At 32.3% G+C, this 23,500-nt stretch overlaps 1 protein-coding gene across 1 annotated transcript in view; it reads right to left on the bottom strand.

The window, feature by feature from the left end:
- Positions 1-18,382, bottom strand: part of LOC107442968 (receptor-type tyrosine-protein phosphatase mu) — a 78,973-nt gene extending 60,591 nt beyond the window's left edge. The window contains exons 1-7 of the mRNA XM_043042206.3: positions 17,941-18,382; positions 13,115-13,248; positions 10,944-11,124; positions 8,234-8,485; positions 6,683-6,814; positions 3,739-3,900; positions 949-1,089 (exon numbers count right to left, since the gene is read on the bottom strand). Of these exons, the coding sequence (XP_042898140.2) occupies positions 949-1,089; positions 3,739-3,900; positions 6,683-6,814; positions 8,234-8,485; positions 10,944-11,124; positions 13,115-13,248; positions 17,941-18,013 (1,075 nt within the window). The 5' untranslated portion in view covers positions 18,014-18,382. The remainder of the gene's footprint in view (positions 1-948; positions 1,090-3,738; positions 3,901-6,682; positions 6,815-8,233; positions 8,486-10,943; positions 11,125-13,114; positions 13,249-17,940) is intronic.
- Positions 18,383-23,500: the final 5,118 nt, after the last annotated feature.

Genomic DNA, 23,500 nt, shown 5'->3' with positions numbered 1-23,500 from the left:
ATATTCACAATAATAATATGAAAAAGCCTAATTTTCACAATTAAAAACTACCTAGTAAAATTATCAAACATAGTTTATGCATATCATACATTTATACCCCGGGTTTCCCAAATAGAACTGACGAGTTGGAAAATTAATCGAATAAAAACACTAGGAGATATAATTAAACGATTTGCTGCTCTCTGTTTTAGAATCCAGTTAGTTATTCTAATCCAGTTTCTTAAAAAAAGTACAATTTTTACCAACAGATAAAACTGCTGTCTTGTAAAACTATAAAACAATGTTTTCAATGTAAGCAAATGTATGTCAGACCATTCCGACTAAGGAATCTGATAACTTGGTACTCGAACTGCATCCCTTTGTTGCTTCAAATGGTGGACAGTTTGAAATTTCTGCTTTATATTGTCCAATTAGCAGCGCCATATGTTGGTGAAATTTTTTAACTAATTTTAAAATTTGATGAGAATAAATTCTCTGGTTTTCTACGCAGATCTCATCAAATTTTAAGTTTTTTTTTTAATCTGCTTCCACTATATTTTAATTGATTTTTCTAATCAGTGACCATTTTTAGGACTTCCGGAAACAGCTTATATAGAACATAAGCACTACATGATGTTTAAACAAACTTTAAATGTATTAGAGAGTTAGCCAAACTCAGTTAAGTTTTCTTTTTTTTTTCAGATTAATGATTTGTTTAAATTAGTTTGGTCCTCCTCTGCTATATACATGTTGTTGTTGTTGTTTCCAATCCTTCACAATATGGCCTCAGCTATATCAAATCCATGAGTTCAAACGCTCTGGCAAAGTCACACACCGAAATTTGAAGAAAATACCATATACATAAATCGGTGTAGTATTTTGCTGGTATTAACATAAAAATATGTAAAACTAAAATTAAATTTTATGGAAGAAATACGTATAAATAATATTTTTTATCGTGCTAATTACCTTCTATTTGGCATGAATTTCCCCTCCAGCCTCGAGCGCAACCTCCATCACAGGCACCTGTTATTCTGTTGCAGCTGCTTACTCCGTAAGCACAGTGACACGGTTGCTTACAATCAGCTCCATACCACCCTGGTTCGCAATCTGAAATTAAATTTTAATTAATGGTTTTATTTTTAACTTTAAACTAAACTGCTGTTTGTAGAAAATGCAACACCATGAAAGAATCATCAGAATCAAATGAAATTTAATGCAGAAACGACTTGTACTGATACAAATAAATGATGAAATTTTCAAAACAAAAGAAACAAATTAAGCGTCCGAAATCAGTATTTGGTGCAGCCACCACGCGCTGCAATAAGTGCTGCTATACGACGTGGCATGGAGTCAAACAGATGTTGAATATCTGCTTGAGGAAGAGAATTCCATATCGCTTGTATGCGCAACCAAAGTTCGTCTTTGGAAACTGCAGGACGCGGATCACGAGTGAGACGCCGACCAACCATATCCCACACGTGCTCAATAGGCGACATATCCGGCGAATAAGCAGGCCAAGGAAGAAGTTGCATGCGTTGTGCTGAACAGAAGTCTCTAACAGTCCGCGCAACATGTGGGCGTGCATTATCCTGCTGAAAGATAGCTCCAGGGATGCCTTGAAGGAAAGGAACGACTTCGGGCTGTAGCACTTCACGGACGTATCTGTTGCTATTGAGATTACCCTCAATTCGTATCAAATTGGATCGTCCATGATACGAAATCGCACCCCAGACCATAACTCCGGGTGTTCGACCACTATGTCGTTCAATAATACACTCAGGAAGGCAGCGTTGACCGGCATAACGTCTAACACGAACACGGCCATCATGGGTCCACAAATTGAAGCGTGATTCATCTGAAAAGACAACTTGGTGCCAATCAGCTCGCCAGTCTCTGTGCTCAAGAGCCCACTGCCGACGCAGCCGTCGATGATCCGCCGTGAGGGGAATCCTGTATAATGGCACCCTTGCACGCAATCCACGGCGCAGCAGACGACGACGAATTGACGAAGCCGACAATTGTACACCTGTAGCAGTAGACCAATGTGCTGCCAGCTGCCTGGAGGAAGCTGTGCGATCATTCACCGCCATGCGGAGCAGGTGTCGATCATCGCGCTCTGACGTCACCTTCTGTCGTCCAGTGCCTGTTTTTCGAGTTGTTCGGTGCTCGTCGGTCCACTGCTTCCAAACTCGCATCACTGTGGAACTGTTCCGCTGCATACGAGCTGCTATTGCGCGATAGGAAAATCCTCCTTCTCGAAGGCCGATTATCCTCCCTCGTTCAAACTCCGTAAGTTGCTTGAATTTCTTATTCTTCCGTCGTGGAGGCATACTCAGGTCTCACTAAACGTTTGCCACTAACAAATAATCATAGACTATTTTCAACGTCCCGCTACAGCACTTTATTTATACGCTTTCAGCATCAATTCAGAGGGCGCTGCGCGCGCCACGCACGCGCGATGGCTCTGAAACTTTATTAATTTGCATAATATCCTATAATTGACATTTGCTGCGAATTTCATTTGATTCTGATGATTCCTTCATGGTGTTGCATTTTCTACAAACAGCAGTTTATATTCCGTATTTGTTTCCAATTCAAACTGAATTTTTAATGGTGTCATTGCAATTATGTGTAATTATTTTAATGGTGTAATTGCAATTCTAATTTTGTATTACATTCTATATTTTCTTCTACTTTTTTTTAATATTCATGACTCAGTTTTAAAAAATTAGAAGAACATTTTAAAAAATTAAATTAATTTTAAGACTTTTTCTGCATCAAGGTTCAATAGTTTTATTTTCGAAAAAGTCAACTTTATCGTCATTAATCTCACATAATAGAACATTAATCTCACATAATACACATTAATCTCACATGATAGAAACTAAATCCAAAACCCACATTTTTGTCTATCTTAGTGCTTGGGAACTTATAAAATATTACACAGACTATCGGCTAAATACACCCAGTTTTTCATTTTTTTATCTTAGAACCTGAATTTTTTTTCTTTGGACATGTTCATTGTTTCGATTTATGTTCTATCTAACGCATTATAATATATTTAATCACTAATTTGGAGGGAAAAAATTATGCAGTCTCAAAATGGGAATGGTGTGCTTTTTATACAGCAATTAGTTTTTCGTGAAGCTAAATAAAAAGTAAGATTGAAAAAAAAGACTTCATTTGCAATCTATAATAAATGAGTAAATAAATGCCCAAGGTAATTAAGTGAAATAACTTAACGTTTACTAATACCGTGAACTAAGTTTAATGCTTTTTCGTACTAGGGATGCGATAAAGAGTTGAGGTTTATTCGATCTGCTTTCAATGTTCCGGTTCCTATAAGGAAACATTGCGCAGTATTGTGCAAAATTACTTAAAAGAAGGTAGAAATCTCCATTTTTTACCGGCAAAATAGGTAAGTATAATTTTCTTATATTGCTCATTTATTTCGTTCAGTCATTCCAATTAAGAAAAAAAATATGATCATTTATTAATTTCTTAATTTAAAATAGTATCTTTAAAATTTATAGACAGGCACGAAGTCATACCGAACATAAACAAACTAATTATTTCATTTAGTTATTTAAATTTACAACATTAACTTAGTCTTAGGGATAGTTCGTAAAACGCAGCAACTTATTCAAAGGCAACCATCAAAATGGCGCTAAGGATGAGGTCCGACAACATTTTCATCCTATTTTTTAATCCCATAGCACAATTCACTCATAGAAACTTAAATAAATGATAACTTACGTTCCATGCATTTTGATCCTTTAAATCCTGGAGCGCATGAACATCCGTAAGGATCCGGCTTACAGAAAAGATGCAAGGCACACAATTCATCGGTATTCGTGTTGTTTTGAGGTGGGGAACAGAATTTAGAGCAATCTTTACCAAAATGATTACCACCACAAGCTGTAAGAAGCAAGAAAAACGTTAAATACTCTTAAACATGGTGAATTAAATAGGAAGAAGTGAATTGATGATACCTCGAGAAGAAGTGAAGTGATTATACCTTACTATGTGATTTAAATCAGATTTAATTGGATACCTGTAAGCGACGTACAGCATGCGTGTCGAACCTGATTGGCATCAGAATCGACAAACGTCTTGATTTACCAAAAATAACGTCACTTGCAGGCATCCAATGGGATAAATGAAAGTAGCGCAATGTGGGTATCTCGATCCTGATTGATTGTTGTAACGTTGCATTTACGTTACGTTACGTTCTTTCCATTTTATTTCGAGAAAGCCAATCCAGTCAAGTATTAATTATCTTAACTGACACGTTTTATATTCCTTCACAAAGATTTTAATTCTGTCACTATATATTTCTCACTTTATTGACAGGCACGAAGCAATGCAGAACATAAACTAATTAATTATGCATTAAAGTTTCCAGGTGCACAAAACAAAAATATATCGCTGTTACAATAAAATTTACAAACAAATGATAAATCTAAGTTAAGTTTAAAAAAAAGCAAACGGAAAGGAATTATATTTCAATAAATTTGATTGTGCGATACGAGACTGTATATAATTGACTTCACGTTAGTTAACTTATGTAGAGAAACGTATCTCAACTTAAACACGCCATTTTCTAATTAATAATCAGCTGGAGCTAACGTCATAGGTCATATGTGTGGGTATATGCAATCTTCTTCTTGAAGTGACCAATTGCAAAATAATGTGTACCGCAAATAATTATGCGTTCGAATTTGGGAATTAAAGACATATGTTTAAAAAAAAAAAAACAATTTAAAAATTTAAATTACTCATTGATTACAACATTATTTGATTTTATAAGATTTAATACCCTGACTATAAATAATAACATTGTTGTCAATTACTTTCATTCTACTAATGGCTTTTAACAATTTAGTATGTACTGCTCAGAGTATATATATACTAGAATATGGTTTCGTCAAAAACGAAGGAAGTTTCGTGAAATTTGGATATTCATTTTTTACAGTGTACATTTAACCTTAAAAGCCTTATTAATAGTTTTAAGACCTACTATCATAAAATAATAAAAACAGTAACTTATTTCTTTTCACACCTCTTTTTTAAAAGCTCTCAACTTTGCAAACAGTAATCGTGATAAAATGAGAATACGAGTAAATCTTAAAAAAAAAAAAATTTCGTTCATTCGTTTAGATTTTTCAAAAGTGATTGCATTTCAAAGCTATAATTAACAAGTAACCGATCACAAATTATATGTCTTTAGCTAATTAGAAATTAAAGCTCTTTAAAAACAGCGCTGCCAATTTGCAATACGCCAATCTAACTGGAAAAGTCTTCAGTCTTTTCCAATCAATCTAACACTTTCACGGTTTATTGCAATATGTCCAGATACTGATAGACTCATAAAAATATAAAACTTACAGTTCAGTTATTTTGATTCGTTTCAAACAATTTGCAATAATGCCGCATTCATTTTGCTTAAATAGCAAAAATAACATTCATTGTTCAATCGGTGAGATTCACTATACCTATTCAAATAATTCAAGGCCTATTGCAACACGTCTAAGCAAATTAGAATGAAAAATCTTCGTGTAATTATCAAATTTAGGTTGATTGTAATAAGTCTAAAAATATCGTTCTCGTTTTATAAATAGTCTGGTGTATTGCAAAATGACAGCAGCACTTGCAAAGAGCCAAATTTTTCTATTACCCTACGACAAATGCATTAGTCGAAAAACATTGAGTAATACAGCGTTAGAAAAACTCTCGCGATTTAGCATAAAATTAAAACTTCATTTTAAATTTAAAGCATTCCAACTGTTGCTTCACTTAAATTTTAAAAATTAATCCTAAACAATTAAATAACATATTCTTAGAAAATAATAAACTAGAGGAGGTAAGCAGTTTTACGTATCTTGGAAGTATAATAAACAACAAAAAAGGAATTGATGAAGATATACAAAATGGATTAAATAAAGCCCAAAGCAGTTACGCTATTCTCAATAAATTCTGCAAAAACAAAAACATAACAAATTCAAAAAAAATAGAAATTTTCAATACTAATGTTAAATATGTCCTTCTATATGGATCTGAGACAATACACTGCAATAAAAATAACATGGAAAAACTTCAAGCACTTAATAACAACTGTTTAAGAAGAAACTTGAGCATCAAATGGTTCCATAAAATTTGTAATGTATAAATCCTTAGAAAAGGAAAACAGAAACCGATTGATCCGGAAATTAAAAAATGGAAATTTATTGGTCATATTCTATGTAAACCTGAAAAATATAAAGCAAAACAAGTGTTTGATTGGAACACTTAGGGCAGTAGAAAAAGAAGAAGAGCTAAAAATACTTTTCGCAAGACGATTGTAAGCGAAATGAATACAATAAGAAAGAGCGACAAAATATCTAGCCACAAATAGAGTGAGATGAAAAGCTGTGATAAAAGCCCTATGCTCCAATTCGGAGTGAAAAGGAATATGTATGTAAGTATAACTGTTGCTTTGAATGTTTCTTGATGGAAGTCAGGATCTTTGGCTTTCCACTAGAGTTATAAGTCGCTCTCCAACCGATAGTTCTATTAAAAATTCGCAAATAATAAATATGCTTTCGTTTTGTGAAGATCTAAGTGCCATCCAGCAAACTGATTTATGTTTTTCTTTAAACCTTCACAGAAGGCAAAATAAAAGGTACTTAAAAGAAAAGTGAATGAAATATGTCTTCCTTACCGATTTCGCAATTTTCCCCAGCAAAACCAGCAGGGCAAACACACACTCCCCACTTATCTTGACAAATACCACCATTGTAGCAAGGAGGGCATTCCTTATCGCAATCATCACCGTAGAAGTTTTCCGGACACTCTGAAAAGCAACAAACAATACATCAATACACTGCCTAAGCAATCTAAAAATTTCACTGTCAATGAATTAACTGAAACAGCAATTGATTAACAGTGAATCAAACAATTAATTTATTGCTACATCTAAATTAGATTATTGGAACTAACTTAAGAATTTTTCTAAAATCGTTTGAGTTCTATAAAGCGGAGCACTACTATTACAATAAAATAAATGGGGGGGGAAATGAGTTGTTATAATAACACTAAAAAATAAATGTTTTTGTTTTCTGTTGCATGAAATTTTTTGACAGATCTTAGGTTCTTTTGTATTGCTGATCTCTAATCTGTAATATGCTTCTCTCTCCAAGCAACGGTTTTTTTTTCAAAGACACTTTTAGTTTATTTTTTTCGAAATGTATAAGTTTAAGAACAATATATGTAACAAGAGGGTGTACAAGTGTTTCGACAAACTTCCAGGGCAGTTAGAACACCTCATCAGGATTAAAATTATATCTGAACCCATGCCCGGAAATGTCCTCACATGCCGTTAGGAACGCTTCCCTGTTATGAACTGTTTCCTTAAGTGCTTATGAATAGGTCATAAAAGGGAAGCACCCCTAGCCATGTACGATGACATTTCCAGGCATGACTTCTTATGCCCTTTTAATCCTGATGATGTGTCTTAACTGCCCTGGAAATATGTCGAGACATTTCCGCCACCCTCTGTTATATATAACGCTTTTAAACTTGTACATTTCGACAAAAAAATGACTAAAAATGTCATTTTTAAAAATAAAATCTGTAAATTTAGGAGTAAAACTAGTTTTAGACTTGAAATTCCCGACCTAAAATTAAGCAAGATCACGCATTTGTATAAATGCAACAAAAAATTTGCTCCCCTGTATAATCAAATGTATTGGATAGTTTTCTTAATATTTCTAAAAAGTACAATTGACTTAGAGAATAAAGATTCATCTACCCACAATCAGATTTCCAAGAGAGTATGTTGAAACCTGTTCAAATTGATAGAATTTTTTTTTAATTTATAGAAATTGAATTATATGTAATGTTCAGGAACCAAATAAGTATAAATCCGATGCATTATCGTACGAATTTACAATATTTTTGAGTTTAATCAATTCCGCAAAAAAACTGATTTTAAATAAACTTTTCTAATTTCAAACAATTTGACATAAAGATATTTTTGAAATGAATATATATTTCAACTTTACAAAACTATGATTACAATATACAAAATGTTGACTTTGTAAAACCATAACTATGTACTGTTATCCACTTAAACATTTTAGCGATAGTAACATTTTAGCACTACGTTTACGTTAGTAAAATGTACTATAAATAATACTTCTATTACTAATTTTTATTAATCAATACATAAGCTATTGTAACAATTATAATTTAAATTTAATAATTCACTTACTTCTCACTATTAGCCTCATTAGAGCATGAACTCCTTCATTTCGTCTGCCATCATAGTAACATTCGTAGACACCCGCATTCGAAACTTGAACATTCTTCAATTCTACTTTCGTCAACCCTGCCCAATCCGGTAACTCTTTACCATTGTGCCTCCACTTAGTAGGCAGCTCAAGACTCTTGGTAACATTTACTTCGAAAGTCACGTCATCACCGGAATTAGCTACGTTGTATGGCGAAAGAGCATCCAACTCAACTGGAATTAGCATTGAAATTCAGAGAAATGTGAAAAGAAAGTGTATACGTCAGCGAATTAAATCATATATTACGTATACATATCACATACACACGCATATTCACAAAATATGTTTCTATTCTTCAATTAATGTTACTTGACAAAACGTAATGAGACAGTAATAAGAGAAAAAGGACTAATTTAATAATGTAATTTATTTTCCAAATAGCAATTCTACGCAAATAAACATGCAGCACACCTTGTAAAGTTTACATCTTTAGTTTGCCAATTGTTCTCATGTTATATTTGAGTAGATAGCACAAAATCAAAATCGAAATAACTAAATAACATTTGATCTTATTGGATATTCGCGTACTCTGTAATTTTAATGGCTCGAGGGCCTGATCTTCTTATGTGCTAATACAAGTGAGCGTAGTACAGGAGCTATTTTAAATTTCGTCGTCGGACACAAAAACGAATTTCACCTGAAATAGTGGATACTTAAAGACCTTTAACTTTCATAAAACTTATTTATCGTTGAAGCACATTATGACTCATTCGAGAATAGCAGGTTAAAACTTATTTATCGTAAAATAATTATGATAAAGTGCAAAATTCCGTACTGTTTCCTATTTAATCGTCAAGCGCATCTGTTTTATTTCTTTTCTTTTTTTTCAAATTTTATAAAAGGAATGCATATAAGAACGTTATTCTTACCTATTTTTAAAATTAGTTTTGAAAATTTTTTAAAATAATTTTGTCTTTCTTTTTAACAAAATAAAGAAAATATTATAATGCAACGTTTTGTTTTTAATAATATTTAAAATTAGCAGATGCATCACTAAGTGGTTGCACTATTTAGCGGTGATGAAAAGATTTTTGATAACAAAAAATGAATACTGCATAACATTTTGGTGTATTGTTGGCCCCCTTTTTTGGTGCTGAGCTAAACTAAATACATATTGCGATTATCGTGCAAAAAATAAACAAAATTGTCAAAATAACGATTGTTTTAAAAAAAATAGTGCAAATATATTACTAAAAATGTGCTTGTTTTTTAAACGAAATATTTTTGCAATGTAGCCATTTAAATGATTCTGATGCGCATGAAAATATGTGTTACCAGTAGAAAAACAATCAAAACTATGACTGTTAATAACAGTTATAGTTTTATAATGAAAAACTAAAATAGTGAAAAAGTTAAAAAAATTTTATCAACATAGACCGTAAAAAATTTTAGTCTACCTCAAATACCAAAAATGGTAGCGACTATCCACATAAACTTTTTGCAGTGTACAGAGTCTATTCACTAATCCCCTTTTTTTCAATTTACATTTTTAGAATCCTTGCTGAAAAAACGAACCCTTCTTCAAAAAAACTTCACGTTGGAAGCCTCAAATTAATATTAAAAAAAGGAAAAAGCAACGCTATCAAAATGTGTCAAATCATTATAAATGAAGGATAAAAAAAACTTCAAAACCAGTTTGTTTGCCAGTGGAAACCTAGAAATGTCTCTAATAATCACTTTTGAGCCGTTGCGGCTCGGGTGATAGAGCGTCCACCTTCCGTTGAAGCGAACCGGGTTCGAATCCTAGTGATGGCTGGTCGATTTGAATTCCGCACCTGGCTCGCACCGACCACAGTGTTTTAAAAAAAATATCCTCTGTAGTAGATATAACATAGGTTAGAGTCCCCTTGCTGTCAGGCTAACCGTGACAGATTTTCATGACTTATGTTAGTTCCATCAAAAAGTCCTCCACGAAGGCAAATTTGTCCCAATACTTGATCTAAGAGTTCCCTTGTCTTCTGGATTAGGTTCAAAATGACAAGGCTACGAAGTTAAACATTAATCCTAAACCCAAAATTGGGTCGGCTCTTCAACGATGGTTATAAAATAAAATATTAATCACCTTTAGTTCCTCTGCTTTCTGTGGCAATCAAATAAGTTTTGATGGTACCTTTCTCGCTTTTTTCAGAAGTGAATTTGTTACATTTCGATAACGTTTTAGTTATTTTTCTCGCTTAAATATTAATTTTCGAACCTCAACGTGCATGCTATTTTGACAAGGATTCTAAATATATTATCATGAATTGTAAATATAGAACACTCTGTATAGTAACTTAACTCTTTAACATTTTCATATTCTATATATTTCTTTCTAATACTGTATTAAAAATTAATAGTTATTAGTAAAATAATAAAAAATATTTCAATAAAAAGCAGCTATAATGCATTTTGTAATCATAAGCAAAAAAATCCTTTCAATCCTTGAATGGACAATGTATTTGTTACATAAAACACAATTTTCATTGTACTGATTTATTTTGCGTTACAAAAAAAGACGTGTAAGAAACTGCTTGATTAACTGTTTTCTACTAAGTTAAAAGTTATTATATATCCTGTTTTTAAGTTTTAAGTTATTATATATCCTGTATGCATCTTTATATATGACTTGAAATGAAAATATCTCATTCTCACCTAGATTTGAAGGTGGCAATTTCAAGGTGACGATGTTCGTCTCCACGCTCGCTTTCAATGCTTGTTTGCATTGATATACCCCAAATCTAGCAAGTTTGTCATCACCAGGCATAAACAGAATACGAGCAAACACTGGTTTTGCTTGCAAAAATTGTTGAGATGATTTCGGAAGTTTGTTTCCCTAGAAATTAAAACAGTTGTATAGTTCAAAAATAATGTTTATTTGAGCCTACGTAGACATGTCTAAGCTGACGTCACTTCACATACTATTGCCCACTGGCAATACATCAATGATCAATTAGTTACAGATGGACCAATAGGATTCGATCGGAATGCGAATACTAATAGTCCAATAAGAATAGAGCAAACAACTAGTTGCCATTCACAACCCCAAACTTATGAAAATTGATTGATTTATTCCACTCAATGATATAGATCAGCCTCTGGCTTGGATATCTCTATACATTTTTTTTTTTTAATCAGGCTTTTCTAAACTCGCTTCCGTATGTGACAGTGGTATCTTGCAAACGAGATATATTTATTAAAAATCTCAATTTTAAAACGCTACGTAGTTCATATAAAATGTACTACATGTATTAAATGAGTTATTAAATGAGATTATTAAATGAGTTATGTCTTGCCACATATATTAAATTATTTGTTTAACAAATCTAGTTATTTTTTAATGAGAAAAACGTTTTTGAATTAACTTTGGAGTAGGAAAAATATTTTTTTATTTGTAACTTTCGTTTTAACTATTACTTTTCACCACAACTTCTGCTCTTCTGATAGGGTTAAATTTTTAAAAAAAAGCCTAATAAGGAAATAATTTGAGAAAGTTAGAAACAGGGGTTTTAAGAACTGGGGGTGGGTTCAATACCTAAATCGAAACACCGCACAATATAACTGTTACTCCTCGCTCTTGATTTTTTTTATTCATTTGTTGCAACAAGAATCTTTCATGTAAGCAGATCATTTTCTTTTTGTTTATTAATTGGTGAAAAAATCGAATTATAATCTTCATTAGATGATAGTACGGCTAAAGAACAAAGACATGAAAAAGGTTTTTAAAAAGCAATACTGTTTTATACTGATTTTATAAATCCGTATACTTTTAAAACTTTCTTTCATTCTATATCTTGAAGATAAAGAATAACTTTATCCCACCTATCTAAAAATATTATATTAAATAATTATTATCAGATTAACCGGAAACATGAATTTTTCCTAATTCCTGATTCTAGTAAAAATATTATTTTCTGCAGATAAAATTTAAAGTAATTTAGATGTTGAGTTTTCTATCAAGAAAAATAATTAAAATTATTTCAACTGAATAGTTTCATAATCCGAACTTGTCTTGATTTGTTTATCATATTGAGTAATTGATTCTATAAATGACTAACTTCCGGAAGATAAAAAGCCACATTAAGTCACAGACGATAAGACTTAATCAAACACATTAAGACGTGATTTGGCAAACAAATCTTTCTATACAAATCGATTGTAGGCCTTAAAATTTGAAAGCAAGTTTTAACGTATTTCTTACAGGAAACGTAAATGCATTGTTTTTCTACCCTTTTACGATAAAGGGCAACATCTTTTAAAATTCATTGAACTGTTCATTATTATTTCAAACAAGTTGCTGCAAATGAAGTGTGTCTCATGGCTTTAATCCACAAATGATTAACCTTAAAACAGATAGTTTTCAGAAATTTGCGACACGGATATAAAGAGAGCTTGAGTCTAACTCACACTTTTTTAAAAGATTCCATTTTCACATGATGTATCTTAGTATTGTTGCCACAAAAGTATTTTACGAGTTTCCGTATTTGCCATTGATTACAGCACAATTCAGAGAAAAATCTTATCATCTTTTTGGCTTTTTGAAAATCGTTGCGTTTTGGGCCAAAAACGCTCGCTTAAACTATTTGGAAATGTAGCGTATCATTATATTACCCCAAGCACTTCAAATGTATATAAATGATAGTACTTAGAGAATACCTCTCTATAATATGATTATCATTAAACTGACCTTGCTTTATATCCTGACATTCTAATAATTGAACTGCGAGAAAGTATGAAGACTTACTCATTACGTATCCATTCCGATAATGCAGCAAATACTATCAGTATTTTTTGGTACGTTTACGAATGAATCTAAAGATACTTACTTGACCAGTATCGAGCAGTCGCGAAAATTTTATTTTTTTATAGTTCTCATCACTGAGACACTGAATAAGAGACCGCATATCAGGTTGCAAACGTCCCCAAACATTCTGCAGTGTGAAATTGGCATCGAATTCTCCTACGGAAAAGAAAATGCATCATGGAATATGCTAGTGGTTCAATATTTGTAGAATAAATTTATTTATAAGGGCAGATGAAAAAAATTCTTCTCTCTGTTTGATAAGTTGAGTCAGGTTATATAAATGTAGACATAGTAAATGAAATAAAAGTATAACATTTTTAAACTACCTTGAATAAATCAAGACTTACAAACTAGAAGCAATGCGATTTCCATCCTAATGAATAAACGAACCTATAAAATCGACTTATATAATACAAACGACCATAGTTAAAGTTCACGCCAATATGTCTACACGGTGACAATAGTCGCCAATCTACAATGTCGCTAAAATCATAGACAACAAAATTGTCGCCTTTGGAAGTTACCAAATAGTAACGAAAAATAGTTTTTTGCATCGAATTCCATGCGTTTAAAAAAATTGTTGTACTAAGTTTATTATTCTACGAGTAGTTTTAAATTTTTTTAAAATGGAATAACTGAAAGTTTCTAGTATAAAAAATTTGAATTTAAATATTGACACTTTTTTTTTCTTCCAATGCCCACATGTGTTAACATCCGTTAATTCAGGCATACACAGGGCGATTTTGTTGGCCTCTCTTTCAGGGCACCATGTTAGGTGGGCCAACGCTCCCACAGTGAGGACAGATAGTACAGAGAAGGAAAGAACATCCATGCCTTCCCGGGATTCGAACCCAGAACCTGTATAGGACAGTTCCATGCCCCCTACACAGGCCCGTCGGCTAAATATTGATACTTCAAATTGACACGTTGTGCTGTGCCTTGCATTCATGTACTAACAGTATAATTATGCATCGATAAAACGTTGTTTTTTGCTCTTTTAGAATTGACTTTATTTAGAATTTTCAGACAATTAATTTTCAATGTAACATTTTGTTAATATTTACTTTTTCTCTTTTCCTCATTTATTTGGTAGAATCAGCGTTTTAATCTGTATGTTTAATTTATTTACTAATATTATTTTACCTTTTTTCGCGTTATTTTAATAAATACTAAACTTCAACCATTAGGGGTTAATGACTTTAATTAGTGTAAGGCGTAATAGAAGCAATTAATAATTTTTGATAACAGGAATAATGCAATTGGGTATAATATAGCCTGTCACAGGTTGTGTTGTTCCTACTAAATTTAACCCATGAACGGCATTTTCTGCGAGCCTAACTTCAAGCCACAAATAAACAAACGAAGTGTTCGATCGTTTAAATAGCTGCTCGCCAGATTTTATTGCATTATAAAGAAAAGTTATTGAAACTAAATACAACTAAATAAACAACAACAACTAAAACAAATAACAACAACTACTAATAACAATAACTAAATAAACTACAACTAAATTCCATTCGTTTAGCATTGCGTCATATGTTGTTCCTACTAAATCGAAGTAGTTGTGTTTTTTTCATATTATACCCAATTGTAAAGTTCGATTTTTTTTTCTCAAGTTTGTCTACCATATTAAGTTTTTGGACCACTAAATAAAGACCTAAATGGTACTGTTGGACCATTAAATTTTTATTTCTGGTTTGAACCCTAACTATAACAAAAAAAAACAATTCAAGTAAATAAACAATTCATGTAAATAAACAATACAAATAGTGGCATAAATAATGCGTAATAGTGGAATAAATAATGCGTATCGCATAAAAATACTTATTTCCAGATTATTTTTTTATCACTAATACGTGTTTTTAATAAGTGAGTATTAAGAAACTTTATTTAAAATTGTAAGGGTCATTAGAAATGAGAGTGTTTCATCACGTAATCGAACTAACCTTAAGCTACTTGCGGTTAGTTGGAATCTAGAGCTTTTTATTTCTCTGAAATTATATTGGGTCATATAAGGTTACTTTAAAGAAATAATTATAATAAAAACCGAAATGATGAAAAAACTTATTATGATCTCGTGACAAATCAATAGGTACAATTCGAAATTTAAACGAAAAATGAGAATAATAATATTAAATTTACTGATTTATGTTCGTATAACTATGCTTTAAAAAAAGCACAAGGAAACATATGGGGGCTATGCTTATACTATCATAAAATAAAGTCGCTTTTAATGTTAGAGCTTGTTCTTTGGTCTCGGGCATATTTGGCAGCTTTAGAGGGATCTACTTTGCCACAACGCATCAAGACATCTTGAGATCAAGTAGCCCAGAAAACATAAGTTTTATGCCATATTCAATAAATGAAAATATTTTTTGATTAAAACGAGAAAATTGGCATAATTTTATCATATATTTACATATATTATTTTCTCGCTTACTTTTAATTTTACTTTTCCACTACACGCAGTATAGTTAAAAGTGGAAAGAGTTTAAATTCTTGTATTGTTACTCAGAGTTTGCAATGTCGTCTGCGTAACCACAACAACAACATATAAATTACTATAAGCATAAAATGTCTTTCAGTTCTAGTTTTTTCTTTTTCTTAAAAAAAAAAAAATTCAATGTTTTTGAATTTGGGCCGGGATAGCCTGGTCGGTAGGGCGCTGGGCCCATATCCAAGAGGTCGTGGGTTCGATCCTCGCCGGCCGAAGACTCCCCGTGTAGTAAATGGTGACTGATGCACGTTAAATCTGTCGAGTCTCAAAGTCCTCCATGTTCCCACAACAAATCAATACCTCTGGGGGTACTGATCCAGGAGTTTCCTTGTCTTCTGGATTGGTTCAAAATTACAAGGCTACGGAGTTGAACGTAAGTAGTCGTAAATCCATGAAATTGGGTCGGCTGTTCAACGGCGGTTATAAAATAAAATGTTTTTGAATTCAAAAATTATTCTTAACAACTTAAAGTTTGATAAAAGTAAAATATACGCAACTTATAATATTGCCCTCATTATAATTGATAGTTAATTGAACTCATAAATGAAGCCGGATGCAAATCCCCGGGAAACCATTTATGTTTTCTGAAATGTTTACGGAAACAAAAACGAATATTATAATTATAGAAAGATACATTTTCTTAGCGTTTGAATATTTCATAAAAGTTTTTTTCAAATTGTTAATGTGGGAGAAGTATATAATATAACTAATCCTGCGTTACAGCTTTTGAAAAAAAGTTAACTTCCAATGTTTAAATCATTATACAGCACAAAAAAGGGTTGTGATGCAAACTAGAAAAAACTGTTAAATTCTAGAAAAAATCAAAATGAACTGTAGGGGAGAATGGAACTAACGTAAACACTGGACTAATGTAGGCGGGTGAAATAAGTATGCAGTTTATCACTCAACATTTCTCAAAAAATGTAGCCATGTTCTCAAATTCGCTTCTCACTTTCAAATTGCATGACCACACACTTGATTGTTAAGTAGTGAATTCATACAGTTGTGTAACAGTAACCTTGATCGCAGTTTTAGTAGAAAATATAAAATAATCCTTTAATTGTAGAAAAGTGATTAATTAATTTGCTTTTTAGATTCCAATAATAGGCTTAAACACACAAATGATTTCATGAAGCTAGTATGGACGTATGGTAGTCGGGCTATTGTGGACCTATCCATATTGAAGGTTCTATCTTAATATGGGTTAAAGCACATCAATTGTTTTAGTATTTATTTACTAAATTGGATTGATATTGTATAGTAATTAATTTAATTATTAATTTTTGTTGTCATTTTTGGCTTGTATTTATAAAATTCGATTTTTTTGATGCCATGAAACATTTTGAAACTCAATGATTAATTTTATTTATTTTTAAAATATTAACTAAGGAGTTTTAGTATTATTAATGGCAATTCTGAAGTGCGTCCTTCCAAAATTACTTTAACAATGCTTAATATCACGCCTTGCCTCTCAGTCGGCATTTAATATTGAAATGTCAACTAAAATGTCCAATTCAAATTAATATATTTTCTACTAAATAAATATTGATAACAAATTGCAAATGTGGTGGTAGTAACTTTCAAATAAAGTTTTCCGCAATTAGGTTACAGTTTAGTTCGTAATTGTAAAATAATATTTATGTGACTAAACAGCAATTAAAATCAACATTTTCATTCAAGAATCTAAGTTAAAATTAGTTCCTTTTTGATTTCATTCAAGCCCATTTAATTGAAATCAACATTTTGATTATCCACCATTTTGATTTTTCAAGTAACAAAAGATTAACTAACACCTTTTTTTTTTACTTGCCCATTTAACACAATATTATGAGCTAAGTGTGAATAAAAACAGAAGATGTTACTGAAAAGAGATTAATAAATAAATACGGATTAAAATTATTTTTTGTATCATTCAAAATGAATTCAAAGGTTCCAATTTAAATAAAAGAAACACAAGCAGTGTTCAAAATTTTTCTTAGTAAACATTTTTGGAAAGTTTATTAAAAATTGTCTCCACTATCCCGTTTATCCCCTACACATATAAAAATTTCTAAAAAAAATTTTTTCAAAAAAAAAATTGTAAAAATTCTAACATTTTTTCCTAATGCTCAAAACCTTGTGAAAGAATTGTGAGGGCAAATGAGGTTTTGAAATTCATTTAAAAATACGATGCATCAATTATTGGAAAAATTCATTTGTTATTGAAGTAAAATCACAACATAAATTATTTATAAGAAAAAGCCTTTGTTACAACAACGAATAGTAAGAAACATCTAGCACTATCTAGTTGTAGTTGTACATCGACAAATGGTACGCATTAAACATCAAAGTTAGAAAATGAAACAACTCACCTTTTATCCCATTCAGCAACAAAATCCACACAACAGCGATTATCCAAACACAGCTTATTTTCAAATATTTCATATTTGCATGCAAAACAAACTGCAGCACTTAGTAAGTTCGAATTTTTAAATTCATTTCAGAGAAGCGGACAGATTACAAAACAGGAAGCTCAACAACACTGTTTCCGTCGGCTTAGAGTAGGAAGTTGTTACTGCCTTTAGACCTGCGACTTCAGAGAGATAAAAACCTTCTATGCCACTTTTTTGAATTAAAAAAATACCAGAACAGAATATTGAATTATTCTGTAACGAAAAGTTTGAGCTTCAGAACAGAAGGAATAGCTAGAAAAACAACCATTCCTCACACCCAATATATCTATATTGGGTGTAAGGAGATGACGAAGGGGGGGAAAAAAACCTTTCCGGTCAAGATAGTTCCATCCTTTAGTGCAAGGTCTTTTCTGACCGGGTGCTATATATATATAGAAAAAAAAATACATTTGTTATTAGCTTTTTTATTGTTTTAAGGTAAAGTCCTTTGATTTAAATTCGAACTTTTTCTTTGAACTTGGAACAAAATGAAAATTTTTTTTCTCCACATTAACCCACATCTCTAGGGTCAAGGTGACGAACTATTTTTTGGCTACTTATAGTTTTGATTTTAAAATCATTTTAAGAACATGCATGATTTTACTCCTTTAATTAGCCTTTAAAGTACAAGGTTATTCGAAAAGAGGGATCCAATTTAAAAAATTTTTATTTCATGAACTACAAGTTGAACAACCTACAGATTGATTAAAAGAGAAAGGTTTACAATTTTTCACTTATTTTTTAACGTTGGCTGTAAATATTTATTGTGTACCTTCTTAGCTGCACAGCAATCCTCTGACCTAAGTTAGCCAAATTTATCCCACAAGCATAAAAGCATGTCTTGTGCTATTGAGTTTTGAGTTCACCACAGCAGTGACACGGTTCTGCAAATCGGCTATAACTGTTGTAAACAGCCTTATTTAGTCTCCTTAACATAGCCTCACCAGAAAAACTGAAAAATACACGAGATCAAGCAATCAGGGAACACTCGAACAGCCGAAACACTTCTTGCAGACTCAAGATCGCTGAAAGCCTCATGACGCTTGGTAGCCATCTTACAACTGACAGTATTACAAATTACCTGCCTAATGGCATACCCAACCAGTTAATTACAAATGAAATTTTTTTTTTTAAAAAAAATTGAACCATCCTCGTTTTAAAAGTATGAGGATTGTTCACATCCAATTTATAATTCGAAAATCCAAAGTAATTAAATTGGGACCATCCCTTTGTATAACATCGCATATTACGCCAATAATTTTAAACCCCACAGCCATAGAGTGAAGAGGGAACTGTAAGGCCGTGAGTTCGTGCATAACTTTTCCTGCACAATGGGCTATTGGCGACGGTCTGGGAAACACCCCTGAGAATGATCCAAAGACATGCCATCACAATTTTTATCCTCTGCAGGAGGGATGGCACTCCCGTTTCGGTAGCCTGACGACCTGGAAGCGAAATCGAGCACTTTACGGTCGAACAGTTTAACGAGGATCAATACCGCACACCCACGGTCCCTGCGCAGACTGATCCAAGTAATCACCCACACGCACACAGATGGCGGTCAATGATGCTTGACCTCGGTGATCTGCTGGGAATATCACCTTTGAATTTGTTCGAACGAAGTGCCTATCATATAGATTTACACTGTTAGCCTCATATATGCTAATTAGTTAGAACCGACTATTAATCAATTTACAATAAGGTGTCTTGGTGTTAATAGTAATTAACATTAAGGAACTCAAACTTACGACCACTCTACTGACTAAACTAGTCGGGCCATATTTTTTAGCCTGTGGATTACTCCCCCCCCCCTTCTGTATTACTTATGGCAGCGAATGCTGCCATAAAGTAAAACTGATTAATAAAAAAATAAAACTGATGAAAATAAACAACCGATATTTAAAAGAAAAATTCCCTGAGCCACCTTCGGAGCTGTTAAAGAAAACAGTGTTTGGTGGATTCTGTACAATTAATGCAGAAAAATTAAGCAACCAAACATAATTTCAGTTATTAATTCCTATAGAATAAGACGACTGGGTCACATCTATAGAAGGGATTAAAGTGACCCAGTTAAGAAGCTGACTTTTTTGGAAAGTTTATAGGCAACCGAAAAGGGGTAAGACCAAACACTAGATGGTTTAATTCTGTGGAAAAAGATCTCAAAACCATGGGAATCCATGAATAGAGGAGAAACCTAGAGTATGATCGAGCCAGATAGAGACTGCTGGCCTGCTGTTATTCTGATGGGAAAAGGATATTAAGCAATTTAATTGTAAAAAAGATGCATTTATTCAGAGAAAACACATTTTTGTATCTCATTTCGTAACTTCACATCAAAAGTTTGCGAAAATCGGTTAACATATTTGACATTAAAAACACAATTAAGTGATTTTTTTTTTCTTTTTTCATATTTTGTATCTGAAAAATCTAATGCCAGGGATTCAAAGCAAAGGTACCGAATTTGACAAAGCCCATGCGCAGCCGCGAAGCGGTAAGTACCAGAAGCAGGGCTTTAATTTTGAGTTAGAATTTTTCGAAAAAAAATTTTAAGCGTGTAAAAATAACATTCAATTCTTTCCTTACTATTTTCTTCCATTTAATTCTTAGTTATTTTTCAAAATTCTTAGTTAATCAAGCATCTGTCTAGTGGTAGCATACGACAGGAATTCTACATAGCTTCTGTTTACATCAAAAATTTTAATGTCTTACATTAAATAAATAATAATAACGTTTGTAACGTGTCGATTTAAAATGGCGAGCGCAATTTTAACAAAGCACTTTTCCTTCGAGAGGATTTGAATTTAATTAACTATGGTTCAAAAAAGCTAACATTTAATAATAAAAATTTAAGTAACAGCCATAATTACCTTAGCAACGACGAGTGAAAAAAATAAAACATCTTGTTTAATACCTGTCGTTGGACAGCCTGCCTAATTTTTCTGGGTTTACGACTATTAGTGCTCAACTCCATAACTTCGTAATTTTGAACTCAATCCAGAAGACGATGAAACTCCTGGATCAAGTATTGGGAGAAATTTGTCTTTGTGGAGGACTTTTTGAAGGAATTAACCCGCATTTGTCTTGCATGGAGAGGAAGACCACGAAACCCTCCCACGGTTAGCCTGACGTCAAGGATACTTAAACCCATGATGCGTTTACATCTGAATATTTTTACGTCAGGCACTGTGTGTACAGCCCAGCCATAGCTGGGATTCGAACCCGGTTCACCTCATTAGAAGGCGATCACTCTTTTCCCTGAACCACCACGTCTCGAAAACATCTTGTTTGTAATAACTAATTGATTTCTAAGTTAGAAGAGAAAAGAAGCAAAGTATTCTTTTAAGAAAAACTTACATTGTAGCTAGATAATAATCATTTAAAGATTTTGTTAGCAATTTTATGTATTTTACTTGAATAATAAAAACAATATCGGATTTGGAATTCATTAAAAAAACTGCTGTAAACGAACTTTTGTATTTCATTTCCGTGCTAACTAACCTTGACAATTTATGCATGGGTTCGCCTCTGATATAAAAAGTATCATTTAAACAAACAATTGGTTACTTGCACTTCAAGATCACTGATACCCACACATGTGACCTATGGCGTCAGCGACAGCAGATAGTTTATAATAGAGTCCCTGAATTAGACAGGCCGACTTATCATCTATTTTTGGAGCAAAAAGCTAACATAAGCACAATACTAACATAACGTTAACTTGCGAACTTGTTTGCTCCAATATTGCTTGATAGGTCAGCTCTGATAGTATAGGAGCCTTAGTTTATAAGAAAAATGGCGCGGTAAAGTTAAACTTCATACAAGTTAGAATGTTTAGAAGCTTCTCCACACAAGTTAGAATGTTAAAAAAAAAGTGTATGAGTTAATTATATACACTGCTGTATCGCACATCAAAAAAGTTGAAATAGAATTCCTCCTCGTCTAGTCCTCGACTAAGTCTTCGCCGTCTAAACTTAAATTAGATTCATTATTTATGCATTTTATTTTAACCATGATACGTTTTTGTTTTGTGTACCTGGCAGCTTCGATCCCTGAATTAGTTTATGTTCTCCATGGCTTCATGCCCGTCTTAATGTTAACGGAGAAATATATAGTGAAAGAATTTAAATCTTTGTGAAAAAATGTAAAATGTGTAATTTAAGGGAATTGAAGCTTGACGGACTCGGCTTACTCGAAATAGAATGGAAAGAACGGTTGTTAACGTAAACAAATTCCATGTCTCAACAACCAATCAGGATCGTGATACTTGCAGGTATCCCATTTTAAGAAGAAAAAGAAAATTATGTGAAATTTGAAATATTAACAAAAAATGTAAATAGGAACAGTAAAAGGCAAAACAGATTACATAGGAAGTTTTAAGCAAAGTTAAAAAATAAAAATAACCTGATCCGAAATTGTGGTATTCAATTAAAGGTTTGAAGCATAGGTTAAAAGTAAATCAAAAGATACGAGTCTTGCATTTACTTTCACTGACGTAGCAATTGCAACTTTTATATTTATTACTTTTTATGTACAGTTGTTGTGGTGTAGGGATTTATAAATCGACTATGTCGACCAGACCATCATCCATCAAAAGGTACCTCTTGATAGATGAAGGTTAACATCGTCGATAATTAAATCCCTTCATTGGTGACCTGCGGACGTGATAAGAACTTGCCAATATTGATGGATGATCCACATCAAACAGCTGATTTGCTTAAAAATATACTGCTCAAAAAAAAATCCGGTGAAGTAAATAAAGTCCTCCGTTCAATAAACAATATTGAAGAAAAAAAATAAGCGAAATGCTATTAACAAAAATAAGAAAAAATAATGAGCAAAATGCTATAAAAAAATGAAGAAAATTATGATGAGCGAAAATGATATAAATATATAAACAGTATGAATCAACTAGTGGTAATACTTCATCAAATTCTATCGCAAATAAAATTCTGGATAAAATCCTAATATGGTGTAACTACCACTACAAATATTAAATACCAAATCACTAGTATAAAAGACATGTTAACATAATTCTAACATGAGGTAACTTTTGATAGATGAAGGTTGACATAGTCCGATAATTAAATCCCCTCAGAGGTTAACTTCGATTCATGAATTTTCATTTTTATAAGTAAATTCAGTAACATTTAAATCTTTTAAAGTAAGTCCCCCCCCCCCCGATTTATACATACAGTTTATTTGACCCTTCCCCTATCTTCATTATCAGGTAGTATTATATTGGTATTTCTAATTTAATATTTACAAGACTAACCAAGCATGTGAAAGTAAAAAATACATGCACAATTGAAAATTTTACATGCCCGGGCCACAACGAAAAATGTAATTTTCAAGCCCTGATCTCGTTTTCATTGAGGTTATAATAATTACTTTTTCCTTTTTAAAAACCAAACTTGTAATAATCATCAAGTTAATACATCATCTCTTGTTCACACTAAACCTTTAGAGGGAACACCGCAAT

This window comes from Parasteatoda tepidariorum, chromosome 2 (genome assembly GCF_982258835.1).
Source record: "Parasteatoda tepidariorum strain Cologne lab strain chromosome 2, Ptep-v5.0, whole genome shotgun sequence".
Lineage (NCBI taxonomy): Eukaryota > Metazoa > Arthropoda > Arachnida > Araneae > Theridiidae > Parasteatoda > Parasteatoda tepidariorum.
Note: the sequence above shows the minus strand (reverse complement) of the source record. Positions and strands in the feature narration are given on the sequence as shown.